At 42.0% G+C, this 19960-nt stretch overlaps 9 protein-coding genes across 9 annotated transcripts; all 9 read right to left on the reverse strand.

Annotated features, from left to right (window-relative positions):
* Window positions 1–36: 36 nt before the first annotated feature.
* On the reverse strand, window positions 37–2067 carry TM35_000431550 (uncharacterized protein; the record flags this gene model as incomplete). The annotated part of the gene is made up of 1 exon (XM_029030054.1): window positions 37–2067. One exon carries the CDS (start codon window positions 2065–2067, stop codon window positions 37–39), a length of 2031 nt encoding a protein of 676 aa, XP_028878653.1.
* A 399-nt stretch (window positions 2068–2466) lies between these two features.
* TM35_000431560 (uncharacterized protein) lies at window positions 2467–3990 on the reverse strand (the record flags this gene model as incomplete). Its single annotated transcript, XM_029030055.1, has 1 exon — window positions 2467–3990. The coding sequence occupies one exon, from the start codon at window positions 3988–3990 to the stop codon at window positions 2467–2469; it is 1524 nt and encodes a 507-aa protein (XP_028878654.1).
* Window positions 3991–4382: 392 nt separating this feature from the next.
* On the reverse strand, window positions 4383–6803 carry TM35_000431570 (uncharacterized protein; the record flags this gene model as incomplete). The annotated part of the gene is made up of 1 exon (XM_029030056.1): window positions 4383–6803. The coding sequence occupies one exon, from the start codon at window positions 6801–6803 to the stop codon at window positions 4383–4385; it is 2421 nt and encodes an 806-aa protein (XP_028878655.1).
* A 683-nt stretch (window positions 6804–7486) lies between these two features.
* On the reverse strand, window positions 7487–8740 carry TM35_000431580 (putative aspartate aminotransferase, mitochondrial; the record flags this gene model as incomplete). The annotated part of the gene is made up of 1 exon (XM_029030057.1): window positions 7487–8740. The coding sequence occupies one exon, from the start codon at window positions 8738–8740 to the stop codon at window positions 7487–7489; it is 1254 nt and encodes a 417-aa protein (XP_028878656.1).
* A 429-nt stretch (window positions 8741–9169) lies between these two features.
* Window positions 9170–10261, reverse strand: TM35_000431590 (uncharacterized protein; the record flags this gene model as incomplete). The annotated part of the gene is made up of 1 exon (XM_029030058.1): window positions 9170–10261. One exon carries the CDS (start codon window positions 10259–10261, stop codon window positions 9170–9172), a length of 1092 nt encoding a protein of 363 aa, XP_028878657.1.
* A 503-nt stretch (window positions 10262–10764) lies between these two features.
* On the reverse strand, window positions 10765–11085 carry TM35_000431600 (uncharacterized protein; the record flags this gene model as incomplete). The annotated part of the gene is made up of 1 exon (XM_029030059.1): window positions 10765–11085. The coding sequence occupies one exon, from the start codon at window positions 11083–11085 to the stop codon at window positions 10765–10767; it is 321 nt and encodes a 106-aa protein (XP_028878658.1).
* Window positions 11086–11391: 306 nt separating this feature from the next.
* On the reverse strand, window positions 11392–12645 carry TM35_000431610 (putative aspartate aminotransferase, mitochondrial; the record flags this gene model as incomplete). Its single annotated transcript, XM_029030060.1, has 1 exon — window positions 11392–12645. One exon carries the CDS (start codon window positions 12643–12645, stop codon window positions 11392–11394), a length of 1254 nt encoding a protein of 417 aa, XP_028878659.1.
* Window positions 12646–12941: 296 nt separating this feature from the next.
* On the reverse strand, window positions 12942–15515 carry TM35_000431620 (ethanolamine phosphotransferase; the record flags this gene model as incomplete). The annotated part of the gene is made up of 1 exon (XM_029030061.1): window positions 12942–15515. The coding sequence occupies one exon, from the start codon at window positions 15513–15515 to the stop codon at window positions 12942–12944; it is 2574 nt and encodes an 857-aa protein (XP_028878660.1).
* A 493-nt stretch (window positions 15516–16008) lies between these two features.
* On the reverse strand, window positions 16009–19125 carry TM35_000431630 (uncharacterized protein; the record flags this gene model as incomplete). Its single annotated transcript, XM_029030062.1, has 1 exon — window positions 16009–19125. One exon carries the CDS (start codon window positions 19123–19125, stop codon window positions 16009–16011), a length of 3117 nt encoding a protein of 1038 aa, XP_028878661.1.
* Between the last annotated feature and the right edge of the window lie 835 nt (window positions 19126–19960).

A 19960-nucleotide genomic window follows, 5' to 3' on the forward strand; every position in this document is an offset into this window, starting at 1 on the left:
TTTTTTTTTTTTTTTTTTTTTTTTTTTTTTCATTCTTCAAGGCTGAAAAGCTTTCTTTATCTGTTTGCTTGTCAGCAATCCCTTACGTTGTCCTGTTGGTTTATGCATATTGTATGCATGTATCCACGTTGAAATCTCTGCGGGTCCCAAGTACTTCCCATGATAGCGCAGCAGTGCCATGGCCTCAGCGGCTGGCAGTGCCCTCTCCTCATTTGGGTGTGTGTGTGCAAACAGCACGAGTTGACAAATTGCCCGGTGTAGTGCCCATCCCTCATACTCCGGGTAAAAAGGAGATATGAGTTGCCACAATACACACAATACATAAAGTATATCACCACCTCTCACTTCTTCAGGCGTTAATTTATCTGAAGCACCATCCGTGCCAGTCGTATTTAATGCAATGTTTATATCATTATCAATAGTATTACCATAGGTATTACGAGTAGACAAAGTATAATCAGTATCTTGTCTTTCTTTTTCTTGAATAAAAGATTTATTTGTACTATTAGAAATGGACTGCATATATAACTCTCGAATGCCGTAATCACGCAAAAGATCTTCTATATGAGACGAATTCCATCCTAGTTTAGTAAACGTCTCAAAGGTCTCGTTTACAATGGATGTTACGGGAACACAGAAAAAGTAGAAGAGAACACGATAAAGCCAATGAACATGGTGTACGTGAAATTCGGAAATTTCACGAAGTTTAACCAAAAGCCATTCAGCAACTTCGGGAAACTTTATGTTTGAAGTAACCTCATTAAAGGACAGCAATGAGTGTGATACCCTCAGTTTTTTCTCTGATGGCCATGTTTGGATTTCACCACAATGAATACAAGGTTTTTCATTTAAAAGAAATGCATCGTTATCATTTATCGTTTTGGGATCACTTACTAAAGGTAAGTGTGTATACTTTTGGCAATTTGTACATTGCACATACTCTTCTTTGGCTTCATTATCATTATCCCTACAACATCGTTCACATGCACACCAGAAAAGCCATGATCGAAGGTATTCTCTTCTTTTTCCAACTCCCATTAAAAAGTGTGCATCGCTAAAATACTTTACATTCACAAAATCCCCAGGGTTAATAGGACGAACAGCGATAAGTGTTACTGTATTTAGTTGAGGATTAAATTTCATAGCTGCATTTGCAAGACAACTATGATTTGCGAGTGCACACGCACGGAAGAATCCAGAGTGAAAACAATTATACCGACACATAACAGCAAAAGAGAAAAGATCCTCAAAATCACTTTCATTCATATCTGGAAACTGAACACGTAAAGCATGAATCATTTCCTCTCGTGTTTCATTGGAGATATCTTCTGGACATCGTGGCCAACAACCTTTAAACTCTTTCTTAAATCTTTCCCATTCCTGTGAGTGATCTCGTTGGTGTGGATATATCTTTCTCGCAAAATATTCCACAATTTTTTGTGTTGTTAAATCACCTTGGGTATTTAAACTTGGATCTACAAAAGAAGTTTCAAATCTTTTCTCTACAAGAATAACTTCATTAGGTTTTATTGCCCTATGAGCAACAATACCAACACCACCCTTATAATCTTGTAGCTCTATATGCGGAGAGACATTAGAAAGTCCTAAATCACGGTATAATGGTTCCTCCACTTCTTCACTTATATCACCTAGATTCAATGCTGAAGTAGATGAACTGTTATGTCTTCGTATTAGCGGACGAAAATACCGCAAGAGTGTTACAAAGGCTTCAAAAGGATATCCAGCTAATCGTCGTGCCTGCATATATCGTAACCAGGCTTTTGTAAATGTAGAGTCGCAGTTCGTTGCCTTTTGTGCAGCTTCCCAACTTTTATCATAGGAACCCTGTACATGGTACACATTACTTAGATTGGAGTACAACGTAGCGAGTAATTGACGTGTGGCATCATCACTAGGAATACTATCCATCTCTTCTTTTTCTTTTTTTTGTTGTTGATTATTCGTAAGAACTTTAATACAATGCAGATAGGCTGCTTCTGCTCCATTTACATCACCATTGGCAAAACAAGTATTGCCCTTTTGCTTGAGATCCTTTGCGACTTCCATATGATGGTTATACAACCACTAAAAGATATGAGAAGAACTACATTAAAAATAGAAATAGAAAATTAAAGTAAAAATATTTATTTTTTATTTGTATAAATAAATAAAAAAAAAGGTCTAGAACAGTTGTAGCAGAGGTGTGAGAGAAACGATAATAAAAAAAAAAAAAATAAAAAGAATACAGAATGAGGGATATATGTGGGTATACACAAACACTAACACAAATACACACAAAGGAAGAAAGAAAGAAACATAAATGGAAAAGAAAAAAAAAAAAAAAAACAATAACAATAACAATAACAATAACAATAATACATGCTCACGCACACACGCACGCATAAATCTCATGCCTACATTACCCAGCAATATCTGTCCCAGATTAAATTTTATTTTATTTTTTCATTAACCTCTGATAAAAGCAGCACGTGTAATCTCCTGAAGTGAAAGTGTCCCACTGAGAACTGCACCGGTAAGAATGCATACTTCATTAAGAAAGCTTAGTACCCCATATGAAACCAAACTTGCATGAAGACAATTGTACCAACGTTTGTAGTTTACGTAAATGGCGTGGCTGTAGGTTCCAAAAAAACGTGCCAGTGAACCAGCGTAAGCACCAAAGCTTGATGGTGATGGTCCACTCACTAGTAGCGGCGTAGGGATTATCCAATCAGGCATGGGATCATCCGCTGATGTCACACGCACACGTACACATTCTGCTAGAAACGCTAATGGTTCATGTTGTCTATATTGTTTCTGGTGATAGTGATAACTATGCGGTGATCGTGATATATTCGGTGCATACGGCAGTGTCCACAAACGACGTAACGCCTTCGCAAAGAGAGCCTTCGCGTAGACTTCGTTGTACATACCACTTACCACAACGATATCAAAACACTCCTTCTTCAACCAATGCAGATTCTCCGTCGACTGCAGTCCTTCCTGCACTCTTTCATCATAGGCCCGTGCGTGCAGAATGCGTTGCTGCAATAATTCCGCAGCCCGCTCTACTTCAGCATTAGTTTCCATCTCTTCATTTTCGTTGTTATTATTGTTATTGTCGTCCCATACAATGGCAGGAATTATCCATGTGGAGGCTCCATAACGCATCATACGTGGAGATGCTGTATCTTCTATCACTTTATTTCCAAGAGTTTCCCTCTGTTTCATTGACATAATCATGGTATTTTCTTCTTCTTCATGTTTTTTTTCTCTCTTCATTACTGTTTCATCACCGTTGATGGAGTATTCAAGACGTCGTACCACACGACCGCGCCGCAGCCATTGCAACAGTGACATCTCAAACGCCATCGAATCTCGTAATTGCCGTGCAAGCGGTTGCACTGCCGGTGGTAATAGAGAGAGTAAATATTCTGGGAAGAGTACTTCACTGGGGTTTAGTAGTTGTGTAAAGAACTCCTCAACGTGGTTACGTTCCTCATCTTTGCATGGAATGACTAACCACGGGGATCCAGTCAAAAGAGCTGTGCGAAGACCGTGTAAAAGTCGTTCCTTAAATGCATTTGTAAGAGTACCATTAGGAAGAGATGGTGATCCAATCACAGTCACTGCTAACACTCCATTAGACTTGTTTTGTTTTTTGTTATTAACGCTATTATCACTTTTCGATCTCTCACTGGCAGAAGTAGTTGATGCAGCAGTGCTAGCCACGTTTCTATCCCCTTTATGGTTGTTATTATTATTGTGGTTCTCAGGACAGCCATTTTGACATTGATCTCCCTCGTAAATAGATTTACCTTCTAAAACAATACTCAGGAGTGCAGGATCACCATTCTGCAGTACCCCAAATTCTCTGTTTTGTTCTCCCATAAAGACATCATCACATCGCATACATGTCTTTGATGCAAACAGCAAGAAGCTGAGGCTGACTACAAAGACAATGGTGAAGGAATGTAGCTGTACTACCATTCTCAATAAGAGTTTTTTTTTTTTTTTTGGTTTGCTTTCTCAATATAGTCTTCCCTGGCTCTAAGACCAAGAAGAAGGAGAGAGATATTTATATGCACAGACACCACGAGAAAAGAAGATAAAAAACAAAAAAAAAGAAAATCAAAAAAAAGAAATATTTATCTCTCCTTTTTTTTTCTGTATGTGTTACAGAAGACGGGAGGCCAATTTAGCACTCCCATAGAAAAATAATAAAAAAAACCACCACGGGAAACAGCGCGGTGAGTGACAGCCCATCAACAACCGTGTAAAAAAAAAAAAAGTAAGGCATACAGCAGCCGAAAAAAAAAAAAAAACTCGCAATAATAAATGTGAAAAAAAGAAAGCAAAGATGGTTACATAATTTACAACTCTCACTGACGGGAGAACGATAGCTTTTTTATTTCAGTAAGGGCATTGGTATTACGCCCATCAGAGTTGTTGTTCTTTTCTTTTTTTTTTGTATTACTCTGCTGGATGTTTTTTCCACGATTCAGAGAGGATATCGACTTGAGTCCTGTGGTTGATTTCACCGAAGATTGTTTATGCGGTTTGGCGTGTTTAGTTGGCGAACCTTCCAATGTTAGTGAAATAGACGACACAGAGGAACTGGAGGTAACACTATCTTTTCGAACCTGTTTAGATAGAAAACCCTTTTTAGTATCGAAAGAAGAATTATCTCCTTCGCTGTTACTTCTACTAGTACTTCGTTTACTATTTCTAACAGTTTTGCTTTCACGAGCACTCGTCAAAATTGCAGACTGTGTACTCTTTTGTGGTTTTGGTTCAGTATCGGTGCTTTCGTCAAAAGAATTGTTAACAACCACAGGTTTTGTTTTCTCTTGGATGCCATTGTTTTGTCTACTATTAACTTTATGAGATGAAACAGAACTAGATGTACTCGATGATGGACTCCTTGGTGCTGGTTTGGAAGAAGGCAAAACGACATCACTTCTCTTTCCCTTGGTAATCATTCCTGTTTTATCATTCGAACCTTCACGAGTCTTTAATATGACTTTTGTAGAAGAGGAAGATGATGACAAAGAGGAAGAAGATATATCTCGCTTAAATGTACGTATCACTGAAGAAGGACGTTCAAGACGCGGAAGTATGGCAGCAGCTACAGGAGCATCAGCAGATTCTTTAATATTTACCTCTTTTTTTTTAGTAGCAGCAACGGCAGCAGCAGTAGTAGTAGTAGTAGTAGTAGTCTTAATGGTACTTGAAGTATGAGAACGAGTTAGAGTAGAAGTGACCTTAAAATTTGAAGCATGTGCACCACCACTCGTCCCACCAGCCGCAGCCGCAGCCGCAACCGCAGCCGCAACCGCAGCCGCAACCGCAGTAGCCGTAGAAGTACTTTTAGCGTTTTTGTTCATGAATTCTGAAGTTTTTGTAACAGTGGTGGAAACATTATTTTTAGGAGTGGAAGCCCCATCCATATCCACTATCAACGAGGTACTCACTCTTTTCACCTCAGGTGAAGGTGAAGACAGAGACGCTTGTTTTTGTGTAGAAGTGGTTGAGAAAGAGGAAGGCGATCTATGCACGAGAGCTTCCGATGAAATCATCCCAGAATTCGATGTTTTGAATGCTGGTACAGATACGGAAGTAACGGCTGCAGAAGAAGGAGTATTAACAGAAGCGGCAGGAACACTGTTCGCTGCTTCAGGTATAGAGAAAGCTGGTCGTGCCCCTACCCGGATGGCATCCTTTCGGAGTTTTTGAATTGGTTCCGGTTTAATTTTTTTTGTTTTACGTAAAATTGGTGGGATGTAGGGATCAGCAAACCGCTTGTAGAGTTCTGATACATTTGATCTAGAATTCTCTCTCGAATTCTCTCTCGAATTCACTCTTTCAACGTCATGTTCATGAAATGAACTTTCAATTTGCAGACGATGTACCTCATCTTCAAGTCTTCGAATTTCCACTTCTTTTTTATCCATAAGATAACTCCACTGCATTTTCTCAGAACGCTCTCGAAATAAAAGAAGAAGAGTAATTTCATGTTCCGCTATCATTCGCATCTGATCAGAGCAGAAAACATACTCTGCTATAATAGAAGCTACTACCGCAAGAGCTCTATTGGTGAGCGTCTGTAATGCTACCGAATCCGACATAAGCTTTGATGATGGGGTAGAAACCTGCTGTGTTTCTATTTCTTCTTCTCGTTCTTGTTCATTATATCGCTGCTTCAATGATGATGAGGGTATTGACAGTGATGGCGGTGGTAGTGGTGGTGGTGGTGGTGATTGTAATGATGATGATGATAACGGTAATGACATTATTGGTGTTGGTTCCTTTTGCTGCACTTGTTGTCGCTGTTGTTGCTGCAGTAGTGATGGTGATGGTAGTGATTCATCCCTCTGCTCCTCTGTTTGTGTACCCTTCTCGCCAGCTGTTGGTTCGTGTGAGAGTCGGCTGGTGAGTTCCTCCACGCGTGCGGCGAGGGAGTCGAGCCGCCGCAGGACCGCCGCCGGCCCACTGAGACGTCTGATGTGAAGGGCGAGAAGATCGACGCGGTCGGCGGCCTCCGCTGCGGTGAACTCCCGCCGCTCGTTGGCCTCCGCGAGGGCGAGGGCCGCCGCGTCCTGCACCCACACGGCGCGGTAGAGCAGCTGACAGGCCGCGTCGTGCTGGTGCGTGAGTTCCGCCACCTCCGCCTCCAGCCGGTGGATGTACCGCCACGCCGACACCTCCAGCGCCGCCGCCGCCGGCGTACGCGACTGGCTGCTCACACTGCTGTTATAGCACGATAACTGCAGCGGATTCCCACGGGATACACCAGCGTCCATAAAGGTCGCGCAAATGGAAATAGAAAATAATTAAAATCCAGTACGATTATATATTTACTTTATTTTATTTCTAAAATAATACAATCTACAATCACCACTATATTTACTATCTAATTGAATTTAATAAAACACACAAACAACACTTTAACCACGTCCTCCACAAGTAGAGGAAACAAACAGGAAAAAAAAACTTCCCAATATTCAAAATGGAAAAAAAAAGAACGACATGAGTATGAAAATAATAAAAACAATAAAAATAAAAGAAGCACACAGTATACAATATTATCCATCTCTAAAAAAAAGCGAACTACTACATGAAGGAAAACACACACAAAACCTAGCAGACATAGCAGAAGAAAAAAAAAAAAACACTGCCTAGCCTATTAAACCTTCAGTAAAAAAAAAATTAAAGAGAAAAATAATTTTGATTCATCTAAATTATTTTACATTAATTTGAATGAATTACAATTTCACCCAACAACCAAGACCCAGTCGCAATAATTGGGGCTCCAGTAGAGTATTTGTCTGGGTTTAATACTTTAATGAACAATCTCCGTTTTTTTATTTTATTTATTTCAATGTATCCACTTATTCTCTTCCACCTTTTGTCTATTTTTTAAAACCTTTTGCGAGAAATGTTTTTGCTTTATTTTTGTTGATAAAGAGGGGTAGAAAAAAAGACGTCACTTCGTGACATCATGGAAGGCCTTTGCCACGTAAACAACGTTGGTGCTGTTGAGTCCTGAAATAGCCGCGCGACCATTCAATGTCATGTACACATGGTGCTTCTTCTTCAGCAGCTCCACTTGTTCCTTTGTGAGTCCGGTGTACGCCATCATACCGATCTGACGCTCCACATGCGACCAGTCAAGTGTCGACCCACAGTCCTTCAGCTCCTTCACCAAGCGGTGGCGCACGTCGCGCAGACGACCCGACATCACATTCAGCTCTTTCCTCCAGATCGCCGTCAGTTCTGGCGAGTTCAGGACTGAGTTCACCACACGCGCGCCAAAGATGGGTGGGTTACTGTACATGGAACGAATGAGAATGGCGGTCTGCGAGAGAACACGCTCCACCTCGGCAGGGTTCTCCACAATCATGTGCAAGGCACCACAGCGGTGTCCATAGAGGCCAAAGTTCTTCGCAAACGACTGCGCCACAATGAGATTCGGCACGAGATTCATCAGGTGACGCGGCAAAAAGGCGTCGCGATCAATGTCGCCACTGGCAAATCCCTGGTACGCCATGTCCACAAGTGGAAGGAGATTGCGCCGCTTAATCACCTCCGCCACCTTCACCCAGTCCTCTTGGGTGGGGTCAAGACCTGTGGGGTTGTGCGCACATGCATGCATCAAAACAACAGAACGCTCGGGAAGCTTCTCCAGCGAGCTCAACATGCCGGGGATGTCAAGGGACTTCGTGGCGGCATCGTAATACCTGTAGTTCGACAGCTTGATCCCAGCAATCTGAAAGCCACTAGTGTGGTTCGCGTAACCCGGGTCAGGGGACTGAATGGTGTCGCATTTGTCCACGAAACGGTGCAGCATTTCACCACAGAGAAGCATTGCGCCCGTTTCACCCAGTGTCTGGCAACTTGCAACGCGACCATCGCGAAGTGCGCTGCAATCCTCACCGAAGCACAACTTCTGTGCGGCCTTGAGGAATGCAGGAACACCATTGATAGGTGCGTACTCCATGTCACCGCTTGTGTCAGCCTTCTTAACAGATTCGAGCACAAATGGGCGGTTGTTGTCGTCACGGTAGACACCGACCGCGAGGTTCACCTTGTTGGGGTGCGGATCATGCTGGAACTCGAGCGAGAGACCCAGAATGGAGTCTGGTGCCCCCTTAGGCACCGACCCGAAGAAACTGCCGGCGTTGCGGTAGCTTCCGAGAATGGCACGTCCAGAGAGTCCTGCGGGAAGAAATGAGCGCATTTTATTATTTCGTTTATTCACGTAACACTATTTTTTTCCTTTATTTTGTGTGATTTACATGACACGGATGGGCACAGATTGTCCATGAAAGAGACACACACGGAAACACAGAGAAAAGGAAAGAAGACGGGGGAAAACAGAAAAAAAAAATAACCTTATTGTGAGTCCCAGTTCCTGGAGAAAAGCACGTAATTAGGGAGTGTGAGAGGGAGAGCTACGTAGAAAGAACAGTTAGAAATGTTGAATATATATATATATATATAAGGTCACGCTCAATGTAGTCACATGTGTGGAGTGGGAGAAACAAATATAAAAGAATAAATCACCCCAAGTGTACCTCGTTTGGGACTTATAGGGGATGTAACCTATATGCATTGAAATGAGAATTTACAGGAATAAAGAGAAGGAAGGGCAAATACAAAATCACTCTTATTTCGACTTGGGCGAAGGATGACCTTCACTTTCATCTTTATTCTTTTGCCCGACAGAAATATAAATACCCCCAGGGTTCACCACAGTATCATCACTTGTAGTACGAAAAACAGCAGCACTCCCATTCGAAATCCCTCGAGCTGGTGGAACAACTGGCGACCGTATACGGTCCGGCAACCATTGAGTTGGAGAATGCAACTCCTGTCGGTGACCTTCAGTGGTCATTGGACACCAGCCATCATCACCCTCTCGGGGTGAGAAACAGGAATTTGCCATATGACGAGAGTTTTCACGACTGCTGGCTCGATGCACAAAATCATCAAGATCGAACCCCACTTCCGCTATATTACTGGCGTCGGGTGGGACTAGTTTACTGTCTCCTAATATCGGCACCTGGTGCTGCTGTTGGTTCTGGTTCTGTCGCTGCTGCTGTGGGACCGATCTGAGTGAAGTGTTCGCCAAAACAATAGGAAGTTCCTCACGGAGAACAGCAGAAACATTAGTTCGGACAATACGCATTGTCCTTTGCTGTCTCTGCCACTTCTCATCCGCCCAACGTCGCCACCTCGGCACCCTGCAAAACTCTGTCATGAACGTCAATATCAGGACAGGAACGCTGAGTAATATAAACAGTCCACAAAACCAAAACTGCAACGATAAGTGGGTACTGCAGATATCAAGAACCCCATACATAGTAGTCATTTGAGGAACAAATGACATCCAAACCATCTCCCACAAAACATAAACAACAAATGCAATATTCACCGGCTCCATAAAAAAAAGACGAAAAACGTTACATTCCAGGGGAATCCCTTCATCAATACGAAACCGCATACGCCACATAATCGCAATTGCGTAAACAATATTTACCATGATATTTGTGAGCCCCAATGCGGACCACCGCGTCAAAGCAATACTACATGTGGCAGATAACACAACAGAGAAGCTGTAAACTAGGAATCCACCATTAAAAAGTACAGCACACATAGTGAACAGAGGCATGGGACGATCATTCGGTACTGCGAGACTCCACAAACGAGACAACACCTCCCGCACACGATAGCGAAAGGTACCTTCAACTGGTTGCATAGACTCAGGCCGCCTTTCTTCTTCCTTACTGCAGAAACTAAATACTTCAGTCGTAAAAATATTTACGTATCAAGACGTCCACATTAAAACAATAAAGATAAAAACCGAAACAAAAAGGAAAAAAAAAACACAGAAACAAAATAGTTAAAATACTCAACATAGATGAAATTGACGCACGAAAAAAAGAAAAAAAATCGCACGCCTACAGCGCAACATCATAAAAAAAAAGGCACGAGAGGAACTCATGAAGGAAAATGATTAAAAAACCTGTATGGGGCTTCATTGGGCACCGCACACAGTCCACGTCACAAAAAAAAAATGAGAATGAGACTCAAATCTGTTTGAACGTAAAAGAATAAAGTAAAGAAATGCATAAAATCAATATAGCTGTAGAGAATAGAAATAGAATTAAGTGCGTTTTTTCTTCTTTTTCTGATGTAATCATTAAATCACGAGATCGATCCCTGCACCACACTCAAATAAATACTGAGACAAAACACCCGTCATCCCCATGCACAGCTCTCCCTTGGCACGTCAGCATGACTGGCATTGTAGGTCGGCACATAAGCGTTGGACGCCCGTGTCAGCACTGTTCTTGGGCTGGCGCGGATACATTCTTGAATGGCACACCAACAATGAAAGCCACAGGGAAAATGGTGTCGAAAAGACACTGATGGACCCAAAAGGAAAAACCTACATACTAGGGGAAGGTGCAACAATAACCTTCCTCCAACCCCGATTACACCACTCCTTTCAAGAAATTCCAACTGCACAATAAAACCTTCCAAACTGCAAGATACCAATAAAAATAATTGTATTATCATTATCATCAACACTAGCATTCTCTACAACAGAATTAACCAGAACAAATAGAATGCGTCAATGTCCACAATAAAGTTTCTCAAGTGCCAGAGAGATCTCACATCGCAAACAAGACCCAGTTGCAATAATTGGGGCTCCACTAGAGTATTTGTCTGGGTTTAATACTTTAATGAACAATCTCCGTTTTTATTTTATTTATTTCAATGTATCCACTTATTCTCTTCCACCTTTTGTCTATTTTTTTTAATCTTTTGCGAGAAATGTTTTTGCTTTATTTTTGTTGATAAAGAGGGGTAGAAAAAAAGACGTCACTTCGTGACATCATGGAAGGCCTTTGCCACGTAAACAACGTTGGTGCTGTTGAGTCCTGAAATAGCCGCGCGACCATTCAATGTCATGTATACATGGTGCTTCTTCTTCAGCAGCTCCACTTGTTCCTTTGTGAGTCCGGTGTACGCCATCATACCGATCTGACGCTCCACATGCGACCAGTCAAGTGTCGACCCACAGTCCTTCAGCTCCTTCACCAAGCGGTGGCGCACGTCGCGCAGACGACCCGACATCATATTCAGCTCTTTCCTCCAGATCGCCGTCAGTTCTGGCGAGTTCAGGACTGAGTTCACCACACGCGCGCCAAAGATGGGTGGGTTACTGTACATGGAACGAATGAGAATGGCGGTCTGCGAAAGAACACGCTCCACCTCGGCAGGGTTCTCCACAATCATGTGCAAGGCACCACAGCGGTGTCCATAGAGGCCAAAGTTCTTCGCAAACGACTGCGCCACAATGAGATTCGGCACGAGATTCATCAGGTGACGCGGCAAAAAGGCGTCGCGATCAATGTCGCCACTGGCAAATCCCTGGTACGCCATGTCCACAAGTGGAAGGAGATTGCGCCGCTTAATCACCTCCGCCACCTTCACCCAGTCCTCTTGGGTGGGGTCAAGACCTGTGGGGTTGTGCGCACATGCGTGCATCAAAACAACAGAACGCTCGGGAAGCTTCTCCAGCGAGCTCAACATGCCGGGGATGTCAAGGGACTTCGTGGCGGCATCGTAATACCTGTAGTTCGACAGCTTGATCCCAGCACTCTGAAAGATACCAGTGTGGTTCGCGTAACCCGGGTCAGGGGACTGAATGGTGTCGCATTTGTCCACGAAACGGTGCAGCATTTCACCACAGAGACGCAGTGCGCCCGTTCCACCCAGTGTCTGGCAACTTGCAACGCGACCATCGCGAAGTGCGCTGCAATCCTCACCGAAGCACAACTTCTGTGCGGCCTTGAGGAATGCAGGAACACCATTGATAGGTGCGTACTCCATGTCACCGCTTGTGTCAGCCTTCTTAACAGATTCGAGCACAAATGGGCGGTTGTTGTCGTCACGGTAGACACCGACCGCGAGGTTCACCTTGTTGGGGTGCGGATCATGCTGGAACTCGAGCGAGAGACCCAGAATGGAGTCTGGTGCCCCCTTAGGCACCGACCCGAAGAAACTGCCGGCGTTGCGGTAGCTTCCGAGAATGGCACGTCCAGAGAGTCCTGCGGGAAGAAATGAGCGCATTTTATTATTTCGTTTATTCACGTAACACTATTTTTTTCCTTTATTTTGTGTGATTTACATGACACGGATGGGCACAGATTGTCCATGAAAGAGACACACACGGAAACACAGAGAAAAGGAAAGAAGACGGGGGAAAAGAGGGAAAGGGATAAGAATGAACAACACAGGTGTACTTGAAGCAAAAACTAATAGCACGCCTACAGCGCAACATCATAAAAAAAAAAGGCACAAGAGGAATTCATGAAGGAAAATGACTAGAAAGGCTGTATGGGGCTTCATTGGGCACCGCACATAATTTACATCACAACGAGAGTTAAGATGTACCCTATACCGGTTATCATGCAAGCAACAAGGTCATATATGAGTTTTGGGGAGAAGATAGGAAATAACATTAAATGTGATTTTTGGATGTAACCATTAAAGCACGAGATCGATCCCTGCACCACACTCAAATAAATGATAACGTAACACACCCGCCAACCTCGTGCACGTTTTTTCTGGTATGTAAACATGACTGACATTGGGGTCAGCGCAAAGGCGTTGAATGTTCGTGTCAAGACAAGAACAGTACTTACTGGAATGTTATTGAATGGCATACCAACAAATGAAGCGTTGAAGTCAATAGTATTGAAAAGACATTGATGTCCTTGAGCAAAGAATCCTACCCACGATAGGAGGTGCAGCAATATTCCTTGGTAGATGGGGGAAAAATTATCTGTGGCTTTAATAACAATAGGTAATATTGCACCATAAAGCGCAATAGCAACACTTGCCACGATATTTTCATTACAGAGTGAACTTGCCCATAAGACAATTACCACATATCTTAGCATCCCCGCATTGCGCACAAAAGCGGTTACAGCTAAAAACATTAATGGAGCAAGATGATGTAAAACAGGTCGCTTGTAACAACTTGTAAGGAGTACAAATAGGGCTACAGTGCATAGACGGTATTTTGTGCTTGGTAATATTGCGGTAAATACCATAGTGCCTGCTAGTGTTCCCACAGCCTCCCATCGAAAGTTTGGTGGTATATTTGTGTTTACCCACTCTTCCATTGGTGAGATATTTTCAGCCACATGGGTAATGTGTGATCGATCACGGCAAATTAGCGGTACAATCACTCTTGTAGATATGAGAAGTATAAGAATATAGAAGAAAACACGTCGTTTCGGTGTAGCAACCAATCCTGTAAGCAATAGTATCTGAAAAAGGGAAAGCACTTCTACACTTTCTTTTACAGTAAAACTGTTCGCAAATACAGTGCAAACACGAAATATGAATAACACAATTGCCCAAAAACTGATAAGATTTTCCCTATGTAAAGAGTGTAAAACCTCATCATACCATAGAAAGGAAAGGGCCGCCATTAAAAATATAGTTGATCCAATGAACATTCCATCACGTTTCATTTTAGTACGTGTTTTACGTCCAAAATGACTCATCTCTGCAATACGACTCTTCCATGAAAGGTTCCCATCCTTCCATACATTGTCTATTGGCAAATGTGATTCTTCAAAGTAAGACATTAATTGATGCCAATTACACTTTTCAAGTAATTCCATGTTAGCCTTAGGGTCTACTAGTGCAACAATCTCTGGAATAATACGACCAAAACTGCTAAACGGAATTGGTACACCAAGTACTACAGAAATTGTTGATGTCATATCCACCTGATGTGCGGCGCTCAACTTATCACGATGCACACCAGCAGCATCTACACATGGTTTAAGACGAGTCAAGTCAATGTCAATATCATCATGCCAACGTTGTCGCGTCATCTCTGTCTTCTGTTGTAGAGATGGTGATGATGATGTGTATGACGATACATTTACATTACCGTCAAATAATTCTGCGTACATAAAGGTATCTGTCTCCTGGTATGAGTCCCCACCGTGATCGCCGCTATTTGTCATCCCATGATCACCAAATACCAACAAAAGTGTTCGTGTAGAAGTATTCCGTTTATTCCGAATAAACTGTGATATATTGCGTAGTGCCTCATCAAGTTGTTCAAGTTTTATACCCATTGCCGGATGATCAGCATGAAGTCGATGTCCAATATGGTCTACACCAAGAAAATGGGCTACTATAAGTTTCGCATAGTCTGCTGGTGCTCGTTCAATTGTTTCCGTCGAAAGTACTGGAAGAAGATTTGTCATTACATCTCGATCATTGGTGTCAAAGTCTGATACATTAAATGGAGGATATGCAATAGTACGTTTCCAGAGTGATGTATTTATATCATCATCAGGAAATAAGTTCAACCACGTATCATCACCAAGAAGAATAGAGCGTCCGTGCAGCTGTCGGAACAAACTATCTGTTACCACAATATCTGTATTTAAATTTCCACCAGCCTCAAGAAATGCTGGCATAGTACCTGTTGCAATTGCCTTTAATCGTTGACATGTTATAGTAGGAGTGTCCGCCAATAAGAAAAACCCGTGCGAGGGATGTGTTACATCTCGAAGTTTTTCTTCCACATACTTAAGTGTAGAGTTTTGATGACGTCGGTCACTATCACTACCCTGATGATCTTGCTGATTACCGTCTGTATTGGCTGTATGAAGTTTGGGATTTGTACTTTTATTGGAGGAAGCAGCAGTAACCCCACATTCGTTACCAGCGGAGTAATGGTGTGAAAGTCCAGATAGCGCAAAATCTGGCCTCAACGCGTCGATGAGAATCAATACAACTTGATCAACTGGACGTACTCCTTCACAGATCTCTGTTGACGTTTGTGTCAATACTGTTGCCTTGGAAAGCATGGAAACCGTGAATGTAAAAGACCCGGTAAGAAATAACACCATCAACAACACCGTGCGGATGTGAAAGGAAAAAATAGAATTCCTGGTAAGCAATTGCATGATGTGTTGAAAAAGTGTTTACTGAGATTTATTATATTACCTCAGCTCTTTATCTTGTGTGGGACGAAAATAATATTTAGGGAACAAGTTCCGTCTCGTAAAAGAAAATAAATAAATAAGAAAAAGAGGTGTTGTAAAAGAAAAGTATGTAGGTAAAGAAGAAAAAGAAAAAAGAATACATAAAGGAAAGTGTTACTCACAGGCAAACACACATACAAAGAGAGAGAGAGAAAGAGAGAGAATGAAAACAAAAAAAAGAAAAAAAAAACGTTATTATGTTTTATAATGGATGCAATGGATATTAACAACAGTCCTTCACCAATTAGTTTTTTATTTAAAGTTAAGATCATCTTCTTCCTGTAAGCAAACACAGAATGAACACATATACACATACACACAGAGAGAGAGAGAGAGAGAGACAATACAGATATCTCTAATGGAAATATGTCTTTTTCTTTCTTCTTGTGCCTCCTTTTTTTTTTTTTTTTCTTCTTTACCGACGTCTATTTGACGCCATTTCTCGTTTCACATTTCTTCTCCGTATTTGAAGTGCACGTTGCGCCGCCCGCTTCTTCGCTGCAAATGGTACGGCGTTCTTCGTGTGTTGTACTGTACGGATTTTAGCACGCCGCACAGCATCAGCCCATTCCTGTTCTGTGATATCACGACGAGAATCAGTACGACTAGCACCAAGTTCATCCGATTGTTTTATCTTTGAACCAAAAAGTTCTTCAAGTTTAGATTCAACTTTCTGTTGTAGTTCTACATCCCGCTCCATTCGTCGTTTTCGTTGTAATTCCTCCCTACTAAGTTGCTCATCAGGTGTTTCCACCAAGGACATGGGATCATTATATTGCATGGCCGTCTGTTCCACAGTGGAGTGCCGCACATCCAATAACGTGTTGGGAAAGTCAATCTGTGGATGTTTTGTTACTGCGTAGAGTGGAACGTCGTGTGGGAAGAGTGAACCCCGTTTAAGACGTTTTAGCAATTTCCATCCGCCAATGTGTTGCCAACGCATTGTGGTGTGTGCACTAACACGATTACGATCACCGTAGAAACGTCTATACACACGTCCTGTAATAAGATTGCCTTCAGGTGTGCAGAAATCTGCTTGAATCTTCCCACGGCACTGTGGATCACGCACAACACGCATATATTTTGGTGCCATTCGCATTACACGTTGTCGCATTTGATCTAATTCCTGTCGAACAACAAGCATCTCTGCTGGTGTGATAGCCCGCTGACGCTGATAACCAGCATCCACAAATGCACGGTTAAACTTATGTGTTGCTGGTGGTAATTGTAATGGAAAAATAAGACGGTTATGACGTGTGTTGCTCGTCTTTACAAGTCGTGGTACATCTGTTGGCATGTGTCCAATCTCTCCTGTACTGGTGGCACCACTCTGCAGTGCCGTCTGCAGTTCTTGTGAAGGTTCTGAACTCTTTGTTTGAGAGGTTTGCGATAATGGTACCGGAACACCAGTGTCTGGTCTATGTAACGCCTCTTCACTGAGTCGCTCAAACACAACATCCTTTACTGCGAGTGATGCCTCATATAATTCCTTCTGTTTTTCATCTCGTTCTTGACGTTTAGCTTCTTCTGCTTTTTTAAGTGCTTCCTGTCGACGTTCCGCCCGCTCAGGGACGAGTTCGTTTCGGGCAAATATCATATACGTGATAGGTTCTACACCTACTTTAAGTGGCATATGACGTGCCCATACTTCCACAAATGTAGCTCGGTAGTGTGCCTCTGTGTTGCAAATACGCATACGTTTTCGTTTTACACCACTCTTACAATGTCGTAAAGGACAACGCTGTTCATGTGGACAAGGAGCAACTATAGTGGGTTGCCAATCCCATAAACCAACATCTTTCTCTTCAAGAATACAATCACGTGCTTCCATCATAATATTAAAGTTGTTTAAGTTAGCAAATTCAACAAGTACTAGTACACCTTTTGTCATCCTCCATAGTTGTTGAACTACACGACGACGATTTTCTGTGGTTGCTATTTCACTAAGAGAATAGGCAGCTACTACTAGATCATGCTGAATAGCTTCATCTTCAGGAAGTAAATAACGTTTCCAAGTAACATTTGGTACATCATCATGTAATACCATTGTACCAATTTCCATCATACCTGGACTAGGTTCAATGGCAGTAACTTCTTGTAATGGACGAAGTCTTTTACTAGCTCGTTTTTGTGCTGTTTCATTTTCAAGATCAACAAATTTTTCCCACCATGTTTTTGTATGTGATTTATTTTTTGTATTTAGTTTATCTTCTTCAGGTTCTTCACCATCTAATATGTCATCTGGATCTTCTGTGGCAGCACGGTGTTCTCCGAGAGGATCACCGCTTTCCCATTCTGTTCCATCTACCACATCTCGATGTCGGGCATGCGCTTCTCGCACAAGTCGTTCCTTTTTCGCTGCTGCCGCACCTGAGGCAACTTCTGCTATTTCACGACGCAAATCTTCTGGTAAATCTGCTGGATCCACTTCACCCCGCTCTAACAATGCGGCTACAGCCATAAACCGTACTTTCTTTTTTTCTGCATTGTTACGTTGCAAACGTTGAAGGTCGTAGCGTAGTTCTGAGAGTTGGTGACTGCGGGAAGCGTCGTTTCCTTGCATTGTTTGCCTTAGTGAGCGGTAGAGAGGATAGGCGAGAGTGCCAGGATCATACACTTCCTTCGCAACAAGAGTTGCTGTTCCAGTACCAGCACCAAAGTCCATCATTGTTTTGGGTACAAAATGTGGAAGTTGTTTACTAAGTTCAAAAAATACACGGTGCATCCCAGCATACATTGCCGCTCCTCTAAAGAGAAAGTATCCTATAGCATCATTTGTAGAGTATAAAACGGATCGACTTGCAACAGCATTTGCAACCGCTAACTGACGTTGAAATTTTAATAGTCGTTGTCGAATTTTAAAACGAAGTTTCGCCTGTGAACGTTTATCATGTAATCGAAGTTCAGCAAAATTATCACCTTTTTCTCGTCGTTCAAATAGTTCACGTTTTTTCTGATTAAGTGTATCAGCTTCTCCTTCAGGGATCATATCTGCCGGATTTGTCGGTAACCGTACCGGTTCCTCACGGTTCCGATACTCAATAATAGGAATAATATCACGCAAACAGTGTCGTATGAGACCTTTATCTTTTAATCGAAATACCTTCATAAAAGCCGCCTGCATAGACGGTGACATTACAACAACACCAGGTTGCATATCACAAAAATCATCTCGCACCGCCCATTGTCGCATAGATGGACGACGCTTACACATTTTACGCAACATTTGATACTCATATGACATTTTTGCCGCTACATCAATAACGCGAATACGACGTCTGCCGTAACGCATCTTTGCGCTGAATTGCGACCATGTCTCCTTGCCGGCTATAGTGCTACTAGAACCAGCCTGTTGTCCAGATTCACCTGGTTGATGCATTGCCCCTTCACTAGGGTACGCACCACCGGATGGGGATGACATGTGTTGACGTTGGCATAAGTATGCAACGGAGAAGACAGGAGTTGAACTGCAAAGTAAAGGCAGTGATGTCGCGACAGACACCGGCGTTGCACGATACAAACGCATAGACATATTCCTCCTCTTTCTCTCTTTCTTTTTTTTTTCCCCCTTGTGCCTTTTCTTGAATTATATTTGCTTGGGTGGCACTGAAGATGTGGATTAAAAAAAAAAAAAGTAAGAAATAAACATAAGAGAAAAGGAAAGAAAAAAAGGGGGCACAATAAAAATGAGAAGCTAATCAAATACTTTCTCCTCAGAAAGAACAAAATAATAATAGTAATAATTTGAGCAATCAACGCAAAGAAGAGTAAAAGAAAAAAAAAAAAGAAATTTGTTAAAAGTACAAATTCCCCCACGTTGACGCATTCACACAGGAATGCAAAGTGAAACCATAAGGAAAAAATATAAATATACTCCTTCTAAATTTCGCTTCTAAACATTCCATGAATCCCTTTCTAAGTCTCTTCTAAACTTCAGCGCCAACAGTCGCTTAAAATAGTAGACCCTTTTTTTTTCTTTTTTTTTTTTCTTTTGCAGTTTATTTTCCTTAATATATATCTTAATAAATGCACGAGTCTTTATCTACAACCATAACCTTTCTTCATGTCACATCATTGCTGGAATTATCAGATACTTGAAAAAAAAAAAAACGAAATGAAACGAAACGAAACGAAACGAAAAACATTTAATCACAGAATCCCATACGAACGCATGCATCCATAGATGCAATTATATTCAAGACATTATATATTTATATATAATGTCCTACGTACAAATTTCACTTTGGTGTGCATTCGCCCTCCACGTTCTTTTCATAGTTGGGAGTGGGAACTGCAAGTGATTAAAACAGAGATGATGATGAAGAAGAAGAGATAGAGAAAAAGAAAAAAAAAAAGAAAAAAAAAAA

The sequence above is a fragment of the Trypanosoma theileri genome (assembly GCF_002087225.1).
Source record: "Trypanosoma theileri isolate Edinburgh chromosome Unknown TM35_Tth_43_V1, whole genome shotgun sequence".
Lineage (NCBI taxonomy): Eukaryota > Euglenozoa > Kinetoplastea > Trypanosomatida > Trypanosomatidae > Trypanosoma > Trypanosoma theileri.